Genomic DNA, 20,867 nt, shown 5'->3' on the forward strand with positions numbered 1-20,867 from the left:
CCTTCCTCTTTGTACTCTATGCTGTGGGCGAATGAAGGTAAACATCTGGTAAGCCGTCTTCACCGCCCTGTTCATCAGTGCTGTCACTTTCAAGGATCTATGGACTTATACACCAAGGTCCCTTTCTTTTTCAGTGCGCTACTGGGACTAACCATACATTGAGCATGCCCTTCCCTTACTAAACTTCCCATCATGCATCACCTTGCACTTATTAGGATTAAGTTCCATCTCCCCAGTTTGCCAGCTGATCAATATCGGACAAGCATGGGACCATCCTCCTCACTATCAACAACACTGCCAATGTTCATGCAAACTTACTAATTATACCGTCTACAATCACATCCAAATCGATCAATGTACATAAACAACAAGGAGAGAAAATGAGGTCTGCAGATGCTGGAGATCAGAGATGGAAATGTGTTGCTGGAGAAGCGCAGCAGGTCAGGCAGCATCTAGGGAACAGGAGAATCGACGTTTCGGGCATTAGCCCTTCTTCAGGAATGAGGAAAGTTTGTCCAGCAGGCAGATAAAAGATAGGGAGGAGGGACTTGGGGGAGGGGCGTCGGAAATGTGATAGGTGGAAAAAGGTCAAGGTGAGGGTGATAGGACAGATTGGGGTGGGGGCGGAGAGGTCGGGAAGAAGATTGCAGGTTAGGGAGGCGGTGCTGAATTTGATGGATTTGACTGAGACAGGCTGGGGGGAGGGGAAATGAGGAAACTGGTGAAATCCGAGTTCATCCCTTGTGGTTGGAGGGTTCCTAGCCGGAAGATGAGGCGTTCTTCCTCCAACCGTCGTTTCGCTGTGGTCTGACGATGGAGGAGTCCAAAGACCTGCATATCCTTGGTGGAGTGGGAGGGGGAATTGAAATGTTGAGCTACAGGGTGGTTGGGTTGGTTGGTCCGGGTGTCCCAGAGGTGTTCTCTGAAACGCTCCGCAAGTAGGCGGCCTGTCTCCCCAATATAGAGGAGGCCACATCGGGTACAGAGGATGCAATAGATGATATGTGTGGAGGTACAGGTGAATCTGTGGCGGATATGGAAGTTTCCTTTGGGGCCTTGGAGGGAGGTGAGAGGGGAGGTGTGGGCGCAAGTCTTGCACCTCCTGCGGTTGCAGGGGAAGGTGCCGGGAGTGGAGTTTGGGTTGGTGGGGGGTGTGGATCTGACGAGGGAGTCACGGAGGGAGTGGTCTTTACGGAATGCTGATAGGGGAGGGGACGGAAATATATCCTTGGTGGTGGGGTCTGTTTGGAGGTGGCGGAAATGACGGCGGATGATGCGCTGTACATGGAGGTTAGTGGGGTGGTAGGTGAGGACCAGTGGGGTTCTGTCCTGGTGGCGGTTGGAAGGGCGGGGTTCAAGGGCGGAGGATCGGGAAGTGGAAGAGATACGGTGGAGGGCATCGTCGATCACGTCGGGGGGGAAATTGCGGTCCTTGAAGAAGGAGGCCATCTGGGATGTGCGTTTTTGGAACTGGTCCTCCTGGGAGCAGATGCGGCGGAGTCGAAAGATCCTAGCACCAACTACTGGTCACAGGCTTCCAGTCGCCATCGCCACCTATGTGGGCAATAATCTTAAGAGGGCACTCCTTACTGACCAAGGGGATATTTCAGTTAATTTGAGTTTTGGGCTTTTGAATGACATTAGTATCTGACATTTATCAGTGATAGACAACAGGGTCTTAAAGTATTGTCCTCTGCCTCACATGAGTTTGCTGTCCTGGGAATTTTAGTGCTAAAACTAATCAGGAGAAGAAAGGCACTTGCTGCTTGTTACCCAGTCAGAGGTAATCCACCATAGTCCTCACTGACCATTAGAGATGAGTTTAACCAGATGAAGGTCACCACTCCTCAGGTAAATGGTGTGTTTGGAAAGGTGGGTTCTTCATAGTAACTTCAGCTGGTGCAGGAATTGAATCTGTGCTGTTGGTATCACTCTGCATCACAAACCAACAATCCAACCAGCTGAGCTAACCAACTCCTTTGGACTGTAGATTGTGAAGGTTTGATCATCGCCCCTTCTAATGTTTGGTTGAGTTGATTCTAATGATCTTATGAAAGGTCAGGTAGGATCCAACACCTTTGATTTGCAACAAAACAGAAGGCCCATGCAGGCTTCACACAAATTAGTCCCTTTTAAGTTTTCGTGTGTGCAGCAACAGAACATAACTTAGGCCGTCAGTAAGTTTTTTTTTTAAAGATATTTTTATTGAAAATTTTAAAATTTTTACAAGCTTACAAATTAAAAAAAACACAAGTATAAACATTAATATACAATTATATCTTAAATAAATAATAACAGAAAAAAGAGATACAGAGAGAAAAAAACAAAACTTGACTAACTACTAATCTAACCTACAACTAACCAGAGTGTATAATTAAGTCTCTTACATTATTCAGGGGGAAAAAAAACGACGGATAAAACAGGAATTGAGTAGTGAGATAAATGCTCAGAATGTGTTAACATTAAATCATAACAAAACCCGTATTCGTGCGGGATTCCTCTCCCAAGGGGCCCTGGACCGGCCAGGTTCACCATCTCAATTAAATAAAAGCCCTTGTTAGGATGGCCGAAATATCGGTATTTGTGTAATTCAAGAAGGGCTGCCATATTTTATGGAATAATTCTGTCTTTCGGTAAACCATATTTGTAAGGAAGTCAAGGGGAATACATTCCATAATTAATCTGTGCCAATTCAAAAGTCCCGGGGGGCCCTCAGCCACCCAGTTCACCAAAATATTTTTCCTTGCACAGAAAGAGAATAGAAAATAATCTCTTCCCATGCATATCCAGGGAGGGTAAGTTCGAAAAGCCCAAAAGGAGAGATACTGGATCCACTCTCATTTACATTCCTAAGATTTCTGTCAGAGCACTTGCTACTTTAATCCAATATCTACAGATCTTCTAACAGGTCCATAAGCAATGTACAAGAGTGCCCACCTCTATTTTACATTTGGGACACATTGGAGATGCTCCTGCCTTAAATTTTGCCAATCGGTCCGGTGCTATATGGGCCCTGTGAAGTATCTTCAACTGAATGGCCTGAGTTCTGTTGCAGATGGTGATTTTTCTGGCATTTTCCCAAATGTCATTCCACATTTCTGTAGAGATTTCCAGTCCCGATCCTGATCCCATGTTTTAAGCAGATTGTCCATATCTCCCGCTACTTCATCATGTAATAAATGATAAATAGTGCTGTCCGAAGATACCCCCATTGGCCATAACACTCTACGTTCTCTATCTAATTTATAAAGACTATCTAATAGCGTAGTCGCCTTCTGTATGTAATCTCGAATTTGGAAGTATCGAAAGAGATCACCATTAGGTAATCTAAATTTCTGATGCAGCTGTTCAAAAGACATCAGGACCCCGTCTTTAAACAGATCCCCTAAACAGGAGATACCTCTGGATCTCCAGAGTTTAAAAGTGGCATCTGTAAGCCCTGGTTGAAACCCCCATGCTCCCACTATTGGAGTACAGGGGGATGTTTTGTGTGAGTTGCCCTCATTTTGCCGCATTATATTCCAAGCTTTAATTGTATTTAATATTATAGGGTTTTTACATTGATTTTCCTCCTGTCTGAAAACAAGAGGTTAATAAGTGGGCATTTTACTTGAGAAGCTTCGATGTCCAGCCAGATTGATTGCGGGTCAGACAAGACCCAATCGGCTATGTAGCTTAATAGGGAACTTAACTGATATTTCCTAAAATCTGGGAAATCCATTCCTCCCCTTGCCTGTGAAAGCTGTAGCTTCTTCAGCTTAATGAGGGGCCGTCTATGATTCCAGACGTCAGTATGTTTAGCTACGCATTGAGAGTGGAATTTATAAGAATCTTTGTTGAACCTCATTACTGTTTCACCCCCAAATCCCATCAGCATAAAGTGATGCATTTGTTTGGATTTTGACCAGGATTCTCAAGTATGGAGCTGAGTGTGTGAGTCCAGAAGATGCCATTACCTGCCTGGTGCCACAGTTCTGGACATATGCTGTGGTCTGGGCAGCAGTCTGCAGTTGGGTGGGAAGGTTCAGTGGTCGTGATCCACTGGGAAGGGTAGAACTGGGAAAGAGATTGTTCTTCGGGATTGAGTGGCAGGGTGTAGGGATGGGGCTGGCTTAAAGATCTACCTTGGGGATCCAACACGTGTCTGAAGTTTTTAATAATAAAGAATAAAGCATGAAACTAGTGTTCTGTCCTTGCCCTGTACCTCACTCCTTCCTGCCACAGATGCTAAATTTGTCCAGATCTGGATTGTTGTGCATAGTTTTGGTTCTTTTTGGGGAAAAAAAAAGATGTTTAATTGCATTAGAAACCGCTCAGAGAAGGTTCATTCGGGTCAGCACGGTGACTCAGTGATTAGCACTGCTGCCTCAGTGCCAGGGACCCGGGTTTGATAACACCCTCTGGCCACTGTCTGTTTGGAGTTTGCATGTTCTCCCCATGTCTGTGTGAGTTTCCTTCCACAGTCCAGGCATGTGCAGGTTTGGTGGATTGGCCATGGGAAATGCGGAGTTACAGGGATAGGGTATGGGTCTGGTTGAGTTGCTTTCTGGATGGGCCAAATGGCCTGCTTCCTACACTGACCTGATTCTAGGAACTCAATCCTGAGGCAAAGGGCTTATCTTATGCAGAAAATTTGAGCGGTTACACTTCGGAGTTTAGAAGAATCAGAGCTGTACATGTGAACATCTCAAGAGAACTTGATAAGTTAGGTGCCAGAGAGACCAGAACTGACGTAGTTTGTTTCCCTTGGTAGACAGATGAGGTGATTATTTTCCTCCATCTGAGATGTTGGGCTCTTGCCGAGAAAATAGTGGAGGTAGGGTGACTGACTTTATTTAAGACAGAGTTTACTGTATTTTTTGATAGACAAGGGAGTTGAGGGCTTTGGGGTCAGATAGGAAGGTGGGGGTTGTGACCACAGCCAGACCAGCCATTAAATGATGGAACAGATTCAATAGACTGTTTGGTCACTCCTGCTCCTGTGTCCTATGTTTCTATGAGAATCATTTTGCTGTCAGGGGCAGCACGATGGCTCAGTGGTTAGCACTGCTGCCTCAGTGCCAGGTCCTAGGTTCGATTCCAGCCTCGGGTGACTGTCTGACTGTGTGGAGTTTGCACATTCTCCCAGTGTCTCCGGGTGCTCCGGATTCCTCCCACAGTCCAAAGATGTGCAGGTCAGGTGAATTGTCCATAGTGCTAGGTACATTGATTGGAGGAAGGTGGGTCTGGGTGGGTTGCTCTTCGGAGGGTCGGTGTGTACTGTTTCCACATTGTAGGGAATCTAATCTAATCTTTCCTGGAGTGTACGTTTAGCCTCTAGTTTGTGAGGGACAGAAGCTCTGCTCTAATATAAAACTGTAATTAATGGAAATATTAAATGATCTTAAGAATACAGCCTGTGTATGTATTTCTAATGCCATACATAGTTCCAGTTGAATGCAGCATTTTTAGTTGCCTTGATATTCGCACAAACTGGCAGTAGATTTTAGATAATCTTCTGAGTAAGTCTCTCGCTCATGTCCAGTGAATAAAGCTTTACCTTGCCTGTCAATGATTGAACTGAGCCATCGTGCTGCTTTTTGGATTCCAGCTGGGCACAGCCCTGTTTATGTAACTTGGCTTTGCTTGCTGACTTCCAGAAATAATTGTATGCACACCTGACGCAGCTTAGCAACAATCTGAATTTATGTGAATGCATTAAATGCAGGGATTAACTAAGGTTGTTCTCGTGATGATATTGTTGATCCATTCAGATGACCTTTACTTAATCCTTGTGTCTTTTCCATTTTGTTTCAGCCCTGTATCAGATTGGAAACATTGTACATTCGACGAGGGGGAGATGGGGCATAAAAGCCAACTGTCCTTGTACTGTGAGAAAGAACAAGCCATTGTTTAAGCCTCCTGTGACCAGTGAGGAAAATCAGGTATAGAATGTAACAAATCATTGGAAGTTTTATGATTTCAGTAGGTGCAAGTATTCTGCAAATTCAGTGTGCGGGTTTCCTTTAAGGCTGTTATGTTAGATGGCGACAGATCTGTTTCCCACATTTCATTTGATCTACCCTCCAGCTGTGCCTTCACAGATAGGAGTCCACCATGACCCTCACATCTGTGCACGTTGTCTTGCTGCAAGTTGTTGGAGTTTGCTGTGTGCTAACTTGGTTGCTATCTTTCCCATGTTGCAGCAGTGACTGCAGCAGAAAAATACACAATACTTTCTGAACCTTGATGCTGTCAGGTATGCATTACTCCTTCCGAATTGCACAGCGATGTCAGCCTACATTGTGTGCTCTTGACTCTGGGATGCATCCATAATCTCCCGAATCAGATCTCAGAAACGACAATACAATTAACTATTATTGTAAAAGTCACAATCGTTTTTTTTTCCGCCATGACTGAGATTCACACCGACCTCATGATGGAGCAATAATTCAGCCTCAACGATTTTTATTCTTAATTGATTACTGTCTGAATTCTTGTTAATTTGTGCATGGGCCTGTATGCTTGAACCTGTAGTTCTTTAATATTGACTTGTGCGGTTGAGATTGAAGGGGACAGCTTTGTGTGGCCTGCTCTTCTGTATTGTTGAATGGCTTTATGAAGTTTGCCAAAATAGAGCCATGCTTCAGCCTGGTATGATGACTAGGTAGTCACCTGTTGCAGCATGGGACAGGATAGTGACTCTGCTGTGTTTGAACCTATTGTGCATATTGTTCATTTGCTGCTTCTTTCACTTGGGCTCTGTCTTCCAATAGTTGTCCCTATCTCAGTGAAGACAAAATGCTGCTTTTGAGTGAGGTACTAAAAACCAGTTTGACAAACAGCTAATGAAAATAATCTGAAGTTTTTTCATTGTTAATGTGAATTTTCCTCTGTTCCCCTTGTTGTTTTGAAGTCCCTAACCTGCCCACCCCCCCCATTCCCTCAATTAATGTCCCTTTAAAGGGGTTTTCTAGATGTATGTTAAGCTGTGAATAGACAAATTTGATTATAATCCTTCTGAAGAGATATCTAGTATGATAGATGAAAGGGTACCAGTCGATATAATACATTTGGAATTTTTTTTTATTCATACATGGATGAGGGCATGATAGTCTGTATTTACCCAGAGGGCAGTTAAGAGTCAACCACATTATGGGCCTGGAGTCATATGTAACCCAGACAAGGTAAGGACATTAGTGAAACCAGATGGGTTTTTTCTGACAATGGATTTATGGTCATCATCAGACTCTTTAATTTCAGATTTTTAATTGAATTCAAATTCCACCATCTGCTGTGGGAGGATTCGAACCTGGGTCCCACGAACATTATTTGGGTCTCTGGATTAACAGTCCAATGATGATACCACTAGGCCATTGCCTCCTCTTCCAGAAGGCATTTATAATGTAACACATGAAACGCTACTAATTAGGATTCAAACCCATGGTGTTGAGGGTGGTATACCACTGTGAATAGAGGATGAGCTAATAGAAGGCAGATTGGGTAAGAGGGGTATTTTCAGGGTGATGACCTGAGCTAGTGGAATGCCCCAGGGGTCAGTGCTGGGGCCACAATTATTTGGAATGTATATCAATGATAAGATGAAGAAAGTGCATTTACTGTAGCCAAGTTTGTGGATGATACAAAACTCGGTCGGAATGCAAGTGGTGAGGATAAGCCACGTTTTGTGAGACTTGAAGAAACCAATATTATTTAAATGGAGAGGGGGTGCACAGGGATTTAAAAGTCTTTTTACATAAAACTGGTGTCCAAGTTCAGCAGGTAATCAGGAAGGTAAATTAAATTTACCTTTGTACACCATTTCCTTTGAATTAAAATTGGGAAGTTTTGCTAAAACTGTACACTGCACCAATAAGACTACAATTAGAATATGGTGAAGGAATGATCTACTGGCACTGGAGGCAGTTCAGAGAAGGTTCACTGGTTTGATCCCTTGGGGCTGTCTTATAAGGGGAGGTTGAGTAATTTGGATGTGGACTCATGTTTAGAAGAATGAAAGGTGATTTTATTGAACTATACAATATTCTTAGATGGTTTGAAACTGTATTTAAAGGTGGTTTTCCTTCCATGGGAGAGTCTTGGACCAGAGGTCATAACCTCGTAGTAAGGTGTTACCATGGAAGACTGAGGAGGAGGAGGAATTCCTTATGAGGATAGTGAGTGTGGAGTTCTTTGTCACAGAAGGCTGGTGAGGCCACATACATTCAAGTTCAAATAGACAGACAGGGTTTTGGTCAGTGAGTGGAGTTGAAGATCAGATCAGCTGCAATCTCATTGAATGGCAGAACAGACTTAATGGGCTGAATGGCCTGCTTTTGTATTTTGTGGTCTTTTGGAATATACAGTAAAAATCATTCCAAATGTCATTTTTTTTTGTTTCAGAAAGTAAATAACAGTGTGGTTTCCAATGACACTCCAACCTGTAATAAACCACCAGCCTCTGAATGCAAGTCCATGCTGAGTGCGACGAACAGCAGCAGCAGTGCAGCTCCTGTCTCTTCTCCATTGCTGAGAAAGGAAGAGAACTCTCCCTTCAACTGGATGATGGGCATTGGTGATGTTAAAGGCAAGGAAGAGAATAAATAGAATCTTTCCTTCTAATATGCATCAATTCTCTCTAACTCCTCTAATTCCCACCCCAAATTCCCCTTCCTGTCCACATAGCTATTCCACGTGCCTCAGTTGCGTCAGCCCTCACCACCTTCCCTCTGATCTACAAATCCAGTCAATCCAATTCACTACCAAGAACTGTAGCATGCTCTCCACAGACTTCTGCCTCCTTTCCTGTGCAACCACTTGCACCCCACCACGTGGTTACCAGAGCTGTGCTCCCTCCCTCTCGTGCTCCCTTAGGCTCTGTCTCATTCTTTACAAAACATGATTATAAAAATCATGTGGAGTATGGATAGGGTGAATAGCCAAGGTCTTTTTTCCAGGGTAGGGCAGTCTAAAACTGGGGGGGCATAGGGTTTTAAGGGAGATGGGGAAAGATATAAAAGAGACTTGAGGGGTAATGATTTTCATGCTGCGATGGTGCATGTATGGAATGAGCTGCCAGAGGAAGTGGTGGAGGCTGGTACAATTATAACACTTCAAAGGCACCTGAATGGGTACATTAATAGGAAGGGTTTAGGGGGACATGGGCCAAATGCTGGCAAATAATACTAGTTTGGATTGGGATGTCTGGTTGACAAAAACATGTTGGATCGGAACGTCTGTTTCCATGCTGTATAACTCTATGAATATGACTGTGAAGTAGCAAAATGATTGCTGGAATTTTCTACCCACATCATAGGTTATATGAGACATGTACTAAAGTTTGAGGTCAGTTGAAGACGGGAATTAGAATGCGAAAAGTATATGCACTTCCTGTAATCATTGCAGTTATTTTTGATAAGCTTACACTAATGTCCCAACACAATATTTTAGTATGAGTATTGTCCCAGTTCAATAATCTAGCCAATGAAAGCAGTAAGAACCAATGCTGACATAAAAAAAGCAACACACAATCGGCTCATAAAATTTACAGCACCTTCTAAAGTCCTGGAATGAATTACGAGAGAGTAATCACTCATTACATAAATTGCCTGAGCTTTGCACCTGACTTTGATTTTGGAAATGATGGTCTGTTGAGTAAATGGTTTGACTTAGAAACTTGCCTCCCAATTGCTGCAGTGGTTTGAGGTTTGTATGCAAATATTGACTTGGATCATTTTTGGAAAGGTGGAAAATCAGGCACGTTGATGATTGGGAATTCTCATTGCTCACCTGCATCCTCTACTGGTAGGAGTGGGATATTGCAGCAGTAATTCTTGAAAAGACTTCAAATTTTTACAATGGTTAAAAAAGTGGAATTGATGGCAAATCCTCAGCAGGTCTGGCTGAGTCTGTGGAGAGACAAAGAAAGCTAATGCTTCAGTTCAAGGACTTTTCTTTAGAACTTAATGTTCAGTGCTAGGAGACACCCTGATTCTCTTTCCCAGGACTTTAAACCTCTCATTTAAGGAGGTGAATTTGAGGAGTTGGTAGAGCAGAACAGGTGCAGATGCAGTTGCATCACCTGGGCAGTTGAGGGTGGGTGATAAATGCTGTCCTAACCAGTGATGCCCATGTCCCGTGAACAAATAGAAGAGTATATTTTCTGTGCTTCCCAAAATATCTATTTGATTCTTTTTTAACATTCTGGATATCCAAACACCAAAAAATCAACTTGCTTTTGCTCAGTTATTTTAGGTTTGCTGGAATTAAATGTTTAAAACTTAACTTCAGAAACTAAATCAATTCAGAGTTTGGCCATGTAACTAAAATTCTGACATTTGCATGGTTAGTTACATTAACTCTGCACCCTTCCTGCAGGAAACCTACAGCAGCCTTCGGAGAATAAAGAGATGAAACCTGTTGGCCTGTTTGACTCCTTCAGCACTTTGTCGAAGCCTTTGGCATCGCTGCAAACGTTCAACAGCTTGTTAACTCTCTCTCCCAGTAGCTGCAACACAACCAGCTCATTGAGAAATCTCCTCTCCACCAGCTCAGGGAAGGTAAGCTTCATTTCTCCGCATTGGGTATCTGTTGTCTGTTTGGCTGACCGCTGCTTTTCCTATTTGTTTTAGAGTTGCATGTTTTCTTTTAAATTGTGTGATGGAAGTACACTAAACCATCACCATGTCTTTTTCTCGGATATGGCAATTATGGTTTTGGATTCATAATCTAACGACAGTCCATTTAACACTCTGGCATAGTAAATTTTGAAATTGAATTTAATTACATGATTACCAAAAGAAAAATAATACACTAACTTCTATCACAAACTAGTTCACTAATATTCTATAGGGAGACTGACAAATTATTGCTACTTACCTGTTGCTCCAAACCTATGTTGCACGTTGGAGTCTCAATATTCTCAGGGTCACACAAGCCTGTGAGTTGAGTTCACTACATCTGAGCCTGTGAATGGATTAGAAAGGAAGAAAAACAAGGACACAGATTATGGAGGAGTCCCACACCTCACTTCCACCATTGTTAAGTGGGTTTCCTTTTTTCATAGATCCAAGCAAGGAATCAATTAACTCCCATTGCATGGTTCCCTTTTTAACCTCAACTAACCTGATATATTAACATTTGAGTTAAAATGCAGTTGCTTCAAGAAAGTGGCTCATTATGATATTTTCAAGGCAACTTGGGATCAGCAGTAAATGTAGTCTTGCCAAATCCTGACATTAAATGCATTAAACATGATTGAGAATCTGCCAAGCCAACGTGAAGCTGCTTCCGCATCAGTCATCTTTGAAGCATCTGTTGAAATGATTAGTCTGAAGTTAATGGAGAAATTTTGTTGAGTTGGTCTCTCGTTGTTTGTAGAAGTTTGGTTGAACCAATGCTGTTCCTGTAAAAGGAGATGAGTGTTTATATTTTGATGTTTTCTTTTCTTTAAATGTTTGTGTTAGCCTGATATAGGATCCAGTACCACCTCCAACCTCCTCGATGACATCTTTGCCTCACTGGTGCAAAACAAACCCTCCAGAAATGGATCAACTGCAGCAAGCAAAACTGGTGATACCCGAGAGTTCCACAAGGCTGCGCCTGGAAAAGTGCTGATTTTTGGCTCTGATACCCCGCATACCTGGTACTGCGGTGGCCGTTTGCTGTGCTTACAGGATCCGAGCAACAAGAACAATTGGAATATCTTCCGAGAGTGCTGGAAGCAAGGACATGTAAGTGTGGCACCTGGAAAGCAAAGACCAGGGTTGTGGAATCATTCACACGAGACGCAGTATTGATTGTTATTGACCTTGCAGAAATCAAGTCAACATAGCCTTACTTTAGTAATGCTCGAGGGTCTTGTGGTACAATGGTAGTATTCCTCCTTCAGGGTCAGAAGATCTTGGTTCAAGTCTGACCTGCTAGGTAGTCGCAGAGTCGTACACATGGAAGCAGACCCTTTGGTCTAATCTGTCCATGCTGATTATAATCCCAAACTAAAGTCCTACCTGCCTATCATATCCCTCCACCTTTCTTATTCACGTACTTACCCAAATGTATTTTAAATGTTGTAACCGTACTCCCATCCACCACATTATCTGGAAGTTCATTCCACACACGAACCACTCTCTAAGTTAGTGTATCATAACCAATCCCAATAGGGTGACTAAAAATTACTTTTTAATCTGATGTTGAGAGCAGTAAGAAAATAAGAAACTCCTGTCCCTTTGGGTAGAATTACAATTTTCTTTCTTCCTTTCTGTTATTTTGTTTTCTTTGATTCTCTAGCACTAACTGCTTTCTTCTTTATCTTGTGTGCCCAGCCAGTGGCTTGGGTGCAGAACCTACTCCTTATATTGTCACAAATATCAAATCATTTACTCAATAGTACCCAGATTCACTTAATTATCATCATTCAGACTCCTGAGGACTGCCGAATGCCTTAGTCGCACCACCTGTTGTTCCTTCTTGAGTCAGTAGGCCACACAATTCAACCAAATAGAGTCCATGTTTCACACTGGGCATCTTCATTTTAGGGGAGGTGATGGCCTACTGATATTATCCCAAGGCTGTTAATTCAGAGACCCAGGTAATATCCTGGGGACTGGAGTTCCACTCCTACCACTGCTGATGGTAGAATTTGAATTCGATTTTAAAAATCTGGAATTAAGAGATTGATGACTACGGAACTGTTGTGGAGTTGAGACCAGGACAAAATCACCGGTGATCATGTTAAATAGTGGAGCAGGCTCAGAGGGCTGAATTGCTTACTCCCACTCCTAATTCCGAATGTTCCAGTGTCATTAATCAGACCAGATAGTATTTAGTGAGGCAGTTCTAACTTTTGTGGTGCAGTGGTCATCTCCCTATACCTGAGCCAGAAGACAAGTCCCATCTGTGTTCAGATAATATATCTGAACTGGTTGGTTCATTTTTTTAAAAAAATCTAGCTTTTGCTGCCTGAAGCTCATTAACCCTGTGTTGGATCCAGCTTAAATACATTCTAAAAGGCTATTGCTGCCATCTGCCCTGTTTCCTGACTAGGTGTCTGTATATTTTTTACTTTTTCCATTGTTTTGGTCAGTTAGTTTATTTATACTTAACCACTTACTCACTCATTCTTGCATATGAATTATTCCCCTTGCAATAAATGCCAGCATTGCGTTTGCGTTCCTAATGACTTGCTGTATCTGCAGACTAACATTTTGTGATTCATGTACCTGTGCACTCTCATCCTTCTGCACCTCAGACCTGCACACACACACTCCATCTAAATAATGTACTGCTTTTCTATTCTTCCTGCCAAGCAGGAAGACTTTGCAGCATCCTCTTGTCCTCTTCACATCTTGCTTTTCCACGTATATTTGTTTCATAACAAATTTAGCAACCATTCATTCCATTCCTTCTTGCAAATCATTGAAAGAAATTGTGAATAATTGAGACCTCAATGGTGATCCATGTGGGAGTCAATTTATCACAACTTGCCAAGCTGAAAATTACCTATTCAGACTTGCTCGTTTCATAGAATCGTAGAGAATAGGTGCAGGAGTAGGCCATTTGGCCCTTTTTTGAGCTTCCACCACCATTCATGGCTGATCATGCAATTTCAGTATCCCTCTCCTGCCTTCTCTCCACACCCTTGATCTCTTTACCTGCTCTCTCTTAAGAAATCTTAAAAAAAACTGGCTCCAACAGCTTTCTGTCGGAGAAAATTCCACAGGTTCACAACTCTGAGTGAAGAAATAATTCCTCATCTCAGTCCTGAATGGCTTACCCCTTATTCTGAACTCTTTCTCCCCCCCCCCCCCCCAACATTGGAAATATTCTTCTTCCCACATCTAGTCTGTTCAGTCCCCTCAGGATTTTGTACGTTTCTATGATATCCCCCGCCTCATTCTTCTAAATTCCTGTGAGATCTAGCCCATTTCGATCCAGTTGTTCCTCATGTCAGCCCTGCCACCCCAGGAATCAGACTGGTGAACCTTTGTTGGACTCCCTCAATAACAAGAATGTCCTTCCTCAGAGTAGGAGACCAAAACTGCACACAATACTCGAGGTGTGGCATAACTGCAGCAAAACATCCCAACTCTTATACTGAACCTAGCTTTCCTCACTGCCTGCTGCACCTGCATGCCAGCCTTCAGCGACTGTTTCACCATGACACCCAGGTCTTGTTGCACCTCACTTTTTCCCAAACTGCCACCATTCAGATCAGCTGCCTTCCCATTTTTACCAAAGCAGATAACCTTCCATTTATCTACATAATTTGCATTTGACAAGTATTTGCCCAATTCGCCAGCCTATCCAAGTCACCCTACAGCCTCTTAGCATCCTCCTCACAGTACACACTGCCACCTAGTTTAGCGTCGTCTGCAAATTTCGTCGTCCAAATTGTAAACGTATGTTGTGAATAGCTGAGGTCCCAGCACTGAACCCTGCAGTACCCTACTCATCACTGCCTGCCGCTCTGAAAAGCACCTGACTATTTCAACTCTCTACTTCCTGTCTCCACTTAGTTCTCTCCCCATGTCAATACATTACCTCCCCTACCTTGAGCTTTAATTTTCATTTACTAATCTCTTGTGTGGGACCTTGTCAAAAGCCTTTTGGAAGTCCAGATGCAGAACATCCACTATTTGACCCACGACCACTACTGGTCACATCCTCAAAGAATTCCAGGAGATTTGTCAAGCCTGATTTCCCTTCAGTGAATCCATGCTGACCTGAATCAATCCTGTCACCATTTTCCAAATGCTAAGTTATTACATCATTAATAATTGACTCCATCTTCTCCCCCCGCCCCCCCACCACTGATTTCAGGCTAACTGGACTATAATTCTCAATTTTCTCTCCCACCTTTTTTATTAAAAGATGGGGTTACATTAGCTACTCTCCAGTCCATTGGAACTCTTCCAGAGTCTATAGAATGTTGTAAAATGATCACCAATGCATCTGCCACTTCCTTAAGTAATCTGGGATGCAGAGCATCAGGCCCTGGGAACCTGTCTGGTTTTAATCCTATCAATTTCCCCAATACCATTTCCTGGATAATAAGGATTTCCTTCAGTTTCTTTTTCATGCTTGACTCTCTGTCCCCAGCATTTCCAGAAGGATACTTTGTGTCATTTTTAGCGAAATCTGATCCAAATTTGTTTTAGCTAATCCGTTCTCTATCCATCGTATGATGATGCAGTTACTTGGTAGCATTGCCTTCTATATTCTATCTTGTCCAGAAGACAGGATAGCACAATTTAGTTTTGATATATTCCACTTTAAAAATGAACAAAAAATGCTGTATGGTATATCATTCCATATTGTTTCCAAAATGGGATCATTATAAACAACCCCTCTTTCTCTACCACACTCACTGATCTTCTGCAGAAACATCACCAAAAATCATAAAGTTGCTTTGTTAAGGATCAACAATATTTTGAACGACTTGATGTAGAATTTTTTCAACTACCTCCCTTGATGTATCAATACTGAGTGACTTTGAAGCATTTAGCAATCATCTTATTAGAACCCATGGTGGGGAGCCATTATGTTATTACTTTTCAAGTGATCATAGATAGGTTTGTTTCATTTTGTAAAGCCATCTTTTTAGAATGAATTTGAATGCTTCAGTTAAATTTTAGCTCTGCATTCTTACAAAATCAAGAAACGTAGAATGGTTGGCATCTTATAGATGATGTACACTGCTGCGATTGAGCATTGTTGGTGGAGGGGATGGATGTTTGAGGATGTGGTGTCAATCATGTGGCTGCTTTGACCTGGATGGTGTCAAGCTCCTTGAGTGGTTTTTTTTTTGTAGTTGCACCCATCAGGGCAAGTCCATGACACTCCTGACTCTTGTCTTGTTGGTGGTGGGCAGGCTTTGGTGAGTTACTCACTGCGGTATTCCTAACCCATGACCTGCTCTTGTTTCCATTCTATTTATATCAAAACTCCAGTTGAGTTTCTGGTTGATAGTAACCCCCAGGATGTTGATAGTGATGGTAACAAAATTGAATGACTAGTGGCAATGATTAGATTGTCTCTTATTGGAGATGGTCATTGCCTGACATCTGTGTAGCATGCATGTTACTTGCCACTTGTCAGCCCAAGCCTGTATACTGTCCCGTATGTTTTCCAGTTCTTCATAGCGGATGAATATGAAAGACATTTCCAAGGTTTATCCTGTTTTACAGATCATTTATGAAGAGAAATATAGCTGCCAATCATAATCAGCCTGTCTTCTCTTGTCCAGCCAACATTTTAGCCCTGTTCTCTTCATCTTAACTGTCCCTACCCTGTACCATATGTAGTAGCTTTTTGATGTGGCACCTTGTCACATGTATTCTGGAAATTTAAAAACAGCACCTCCTACAGGTTCCTCTTCATCTACATTCCTTGTTAACTTCAAAGAACACCAATAAGTGAATTGGATTTCTCTTTCATGTTGATTGTGCTTGGCTACATTGAAAATTTTATAACTGCCCCACTGTAAGCTCCTTAATATATTCCAGCATTTCCCTTGTGGCTGATGTTATGCTTACTGACCAGTGGCTTTCTGTCTCTCCATTTTTGAATTTGTGATTTTCCCGATCGGATCGAAACATTCCCAGTTATGGATGAATCACCACAAGTTACCTTTAATTTGGCTATTTATTAAGAAACCTCACGGACAATCAAATACAGAAACCATGATTTAAACTTTATTGCATGTAGAAACCAAAACAAGACCCCTCAGTAAGCAAGTTAAATCTTATAACCCAACTTGGCAGTTACCAGATTAATGGTGGAATCTGAGCAGGATTTCACCAACAGTGTCTGTCTGTAGAAATGTCCAGGGTTCAATCCTTGTGCAGTGTCGATGTTCAGTTCAGCTTCTGACTTGTTCCAATTGTTGGATTTTTATACGATTTTCTCTCTTTCAAGCTTGTGGTGAGACATTATTGATAATTTAATATGTTCTTTCATCCCTAGCATTGGTTACATTTCTGGAGACATCAAGTCTGCAGCTTGCCTTCTTATCAGAAGTAGCTCCCCTGTTTCTTATTACAATCAGGGTTCGCTGTTTAAAACACAGTTTTTACTTCAGTTTAACTCCTTAAATTCTTCTACAGGGCAATCAGTTATCCTTGTGGCAGTAAAGCATCCAATTTATCAAGCAGGTGTCGAAGCTATTTTGTTCCTGTCATCTCACCAAGGCGTGCCTGATTTGTTTTCAGTCTCTGTGTAACAGCTTATCTTTGTCCTTTCCATCTTGAGAAACAGTTTATTCCAGAAAGAGTTATTGCTGACTCTTTCAAACCATGAATAGTTTTAAAAGTTGTGAAGTATACGTTGCCACACCCAAAATAGTGAATTTTGAAAAAAATGCTTGTACGGCCACAACACTTATTGTAACGCAAAAGATGTTCCTGTAGAAACCTCTTGTTTTCTGTGTTGGCTGGCTTCCTCGTATTCTAATTTCTCTCTCACTAATATTTTAATGGTTCTTTGACATTCTTTGTATTCTGTCAATACATTCGGTATACCACAATTCTTTATAAAATTGTCGATTTTTTTTTTTAAAATCGAATGTGTTCAGATATTATGAAGCACCCTCTGGAACTGGTGGGACCTGAAGCTGGGTTCCTAACGCAGAGGTGGAGACACTCCTGTTGTGATCATGTTAATACATAAGAAGTTGTTGATTTTTATAGCAATTTTCTGACAGTTTGAGTTTGTAAGTAAGCAACAGTTTAGCTTTGATGCATTCTTTAATTAGATAAAGTGTAGAACTGTGACAGTTGACTGATAACAGAAGACACAGGCTGTGCACCTGGGTCTTCCTCCCCTTCCGTTCTGTCAGCTATCTGCTCAATGAAGACTGTTCTGAGGTCCCGCTCAATGAGAACTGTAGCCTACAGGGTCTGCTTGAGAACTGCTGTCTGAGGATCCTCCTCTGGCCTAGGGGCTTATTGTTATAATTCTAGGGGCTTGTTATTTTCTGCATTGATCAAATGTCTGAACCCTTTTGACCAGTAGCCATGCAACCACTACTCATGTCAGATGACTGTTGTCCCTTTGCCCACTTCTGTTTGAAGGTTAGTTTTTATTCCTTTTTAGAACAAAACCTTATTTTCAAAAATCATGTCTCACAAACTTGATTGAGTTTTTTGAAGAAGTAACAAAGAAGATTGATGAGGGCAGAGCAGTAGACGTGATCTATATGGACTTCAGTAAGGCGTTTGACAAGGTTCCCCATGGGAGACTGATAAGCAAGGTTAGATCTCATGGAATACAGGGAGAACTAACCATTTGGATACAGAACTGGCTCAAAGGTAGAAGACAGAGGGTGGTGGTGGAGGGTTGTTTTTCAGACTGGAGGCCTGTGTCCAGTGCAGTGCCACAAGGATCGTTGCTGGGCCCTCTACTTTTTGTCATTTACATAAATGATTTGGAAGCGAGCATAAGAGGTACAGTTAGTAAGTTTGCAGATGACACCAAAATTGGAGGTGTAGTGGACAGCGAAGAGGGTTACCTCAGATTATAACAGGATCTGGACCAGCTGGGCCAATGGGCTGAGAAGTGGCAGATGGAGTTTAATTCCGATAAATGCAAGGTGCTGCATTTTGGGAAAGCAAATCTCAGCAGGACTTATACACTTAATGGTAAGGTCCTAGGGAGTGTTGCTGAACAAAGAGACCTTGGAGTGCAGGTTCATAGCTCCTTGAAAGTGGAGTTGCAGGTAGACAGGATGGTGAAGGAGGAGTTTGGTATGCTTTCCTTTATTGGTCAGAGTATTGAGTACAGGAGTTGGGAGGTCATGTTGCGGCTGTACAGGACATTGGTTAGGGCACTGTTGGAATATTGTGTGCAATTCTGGTCTCCTTCCTATCGGGTTGGAGGATCTGAGCTACAGGGAGAGGCTGAACAGGCTGGGGCTGTTTTCCCTGGAGCGTTGGAGGCTGAGGGGTGACCTTAGAGGTTTACAAAATTATGAGGGGCACGGATAGGATAAATAGACAAAGTCTTTTCCTGGGGTTGGGGAGTCCAGAACTAGAGGGCATGGGTTTAGGGTGAGAGGGGAAAGATATGAGACCCAAGGGGCAACTATTTCACGCAGAGGGTGGTACGTGTATGGAATGAGTTGCCAGAGGAAGTAGTGGAGGCTGGTACAATTGCAACATTTAAAAGACATTTGGATGGGTATATGAATAGGAAGTGTTTGGAGGGATATGGACCGGGTGCTGGCAGGTGGGACTAGATTGGGTTGGGAAATCTGGTTGGCATGGATGGGTTGGACCGAAGGGTCTGTTTCCATGTTGTACGTCTCTATTACTCTATAATAGGGCATGGACTTCTGTGTTTCTTGTAATCCTTCCCTCTATTTCCATATGAGAGAGTCTTGGAGAGTTGAGTTCTGTTGTAATCGCTATTAAGTGAAATATCACATGCACAGTAAATACAAGGAAAATTCAGTTTTTCAGGGACGCCAGTATTCATTGATAGAAATCCCTTGCCTATCTGTTTTGCTAGCTTTCTCGCTTCTTCCTTGTTCATATTTTAGCCACTCTTTGCCATTCTTTATATTCTGTTAATTCTTCTGAGCGACCAAATATCTTTGCAGAATTATAGGTATTTTGTAATCAGCCAGTTCTGAGATGTTGTGATACATCTCTGGTGCTGGTGAGACTTGAACCTGGGCTTTCTGACACCACAAGAGCTCTCAAATAGTACAAAGCGGGTGGGATGCGAACCCACTCCCCCAAAGGGACTGAAGCCTTAAACCAGTGCCTTACACCACTCGGCCATGCTACCGAGAAGTTTAAAATGCTAGCTTTTGATTCACACTTATGTCCCTCAAACTGAATGAGCTACCCGTACATCTATTCCCTTGTTTCCTCTCTGAAATATCATGAACCCTTGAGTATTTAAGTTCTAACTTTTGTTATCTTGCAGCCATATCTTTGTAGTGGTGATCGAATCATGCATATTTTCTGTTAATGCTGTCAATTCATCTGCTACAAATGTTACATGCATTCAGATACAAAACCTTCAATTCTGTCTTTTGACTATTTTTGTAACCTCAACCCTTATCAGGTGTATTCTTAGATTTGCTCACCCTGTCCCTTCCTGCCACGCTGTAATCAACATCTTCCCTTTACCTTGCTTTCTTGTTTTTTCCTTTCTCTTAAATTTTGGAAGAAAGGAGATGTGAAATCATTGACTCCCTCCATTTAATGGTTCCAGCATAGTTCAGCTAAAGACCATCCCAGTGGAATAGTTCTCAATTTCCCCAGCACTGGTGTCAATGTCTAAGGACTAAAAAGCCATTTGCGAACAATATTTGTTGATCTATGTATTTAATTTTTAAATCTTATTTATTTCCAGTGTCAATTTGCTCACCTGGGGTATAATCCCAAGAGATTGCTACCTTTTTTAAAGATTTGCTTTTTAAGTTTGCTTCAGCAGCTTATACTCCCTTATAGCTAGTTCATCCTTTCTAATTCTGAGTATGTCATTGGTACAATGTGGACTGTTGTCATGTGACCCTCCCCACTGCATGCTGTCTCACGACACAGCAAAGATGTTCTAAACTCTTGCATTGGACAAACACAGCCACCTGGCTTCTGCTTTCAGCTACAGAGAGCTGTGTTATTGGCCGATGACTGTACACGCGCACTCATACGTGTACACGCACACACACACACTCACTCACTCACTCTTTCACTACATTCCAGGAATGGCCACTTGTGTTCAGTTTGCTCATCCTCCTGCAGCCAGAACTTCCTTCCAACAATTCAGGAATTTCTTCCATGCCTCTCCCTCTCTTCTACCCACAATTAGGTGGAAACTTGGTCCTACTTGTTGCAAATTCTGTAGGACTTGACCCTTTCACCTGATACATGCTGTGATAA

The 20,867-nt window shown here is 42.3% G+C and overlaps 1 protein-coding gene across 1 annotated transcript in view; it reads left to right on the forward strand.

Annotated features, from left to right (window-relative positions):
- Positions 1-20,867, forward strand: part of LOC122557137 (lysine-specific demethylase 3A-like) — an 86,819-nt gene that overhangs the window by 41,190 nt on the left and 24,762 nt on the right. Inside the window, exons 14-17 of the mRNA XM_043704524.2 lie at positions 5,797-5,924; positions 8,383-8,566; positions 10,357-10,538; positions 11,445-11,711. Of these exons, the coding sequence (XP_043560459.2) occupies positions 5,797-5,924; positions 8,383-8,566; positions 10,357-10,538; positions 11,445-11,711 (761 nt within the window). The remainder of the gene's footprint in view (positions 1-5,796; positions 5,925-8,382; positions 8,567-10,356; positions 10,539-11,444; positions 11,712-20,867) is intronic.

Source organism: Chiloscyllium plagiosum, unplaced genomic scaffold, assembly GCF_037043375.1.
Source record: "Chiloscyllium plagiosum isolate Xiang-an unplaced genomic scaffold, Cpla_swu_hap1 HiC_scaffold_1, whole genome shotgun sequence".
Taxonomy (NCBI): domain Eukaryota; kingdom Metazoa; phylum Chordata; class Chondrichthyes; order Orectolobiformes; family Hemiscylliidae; genus Chiloscyllium; species Chiloscyllium plagiosum.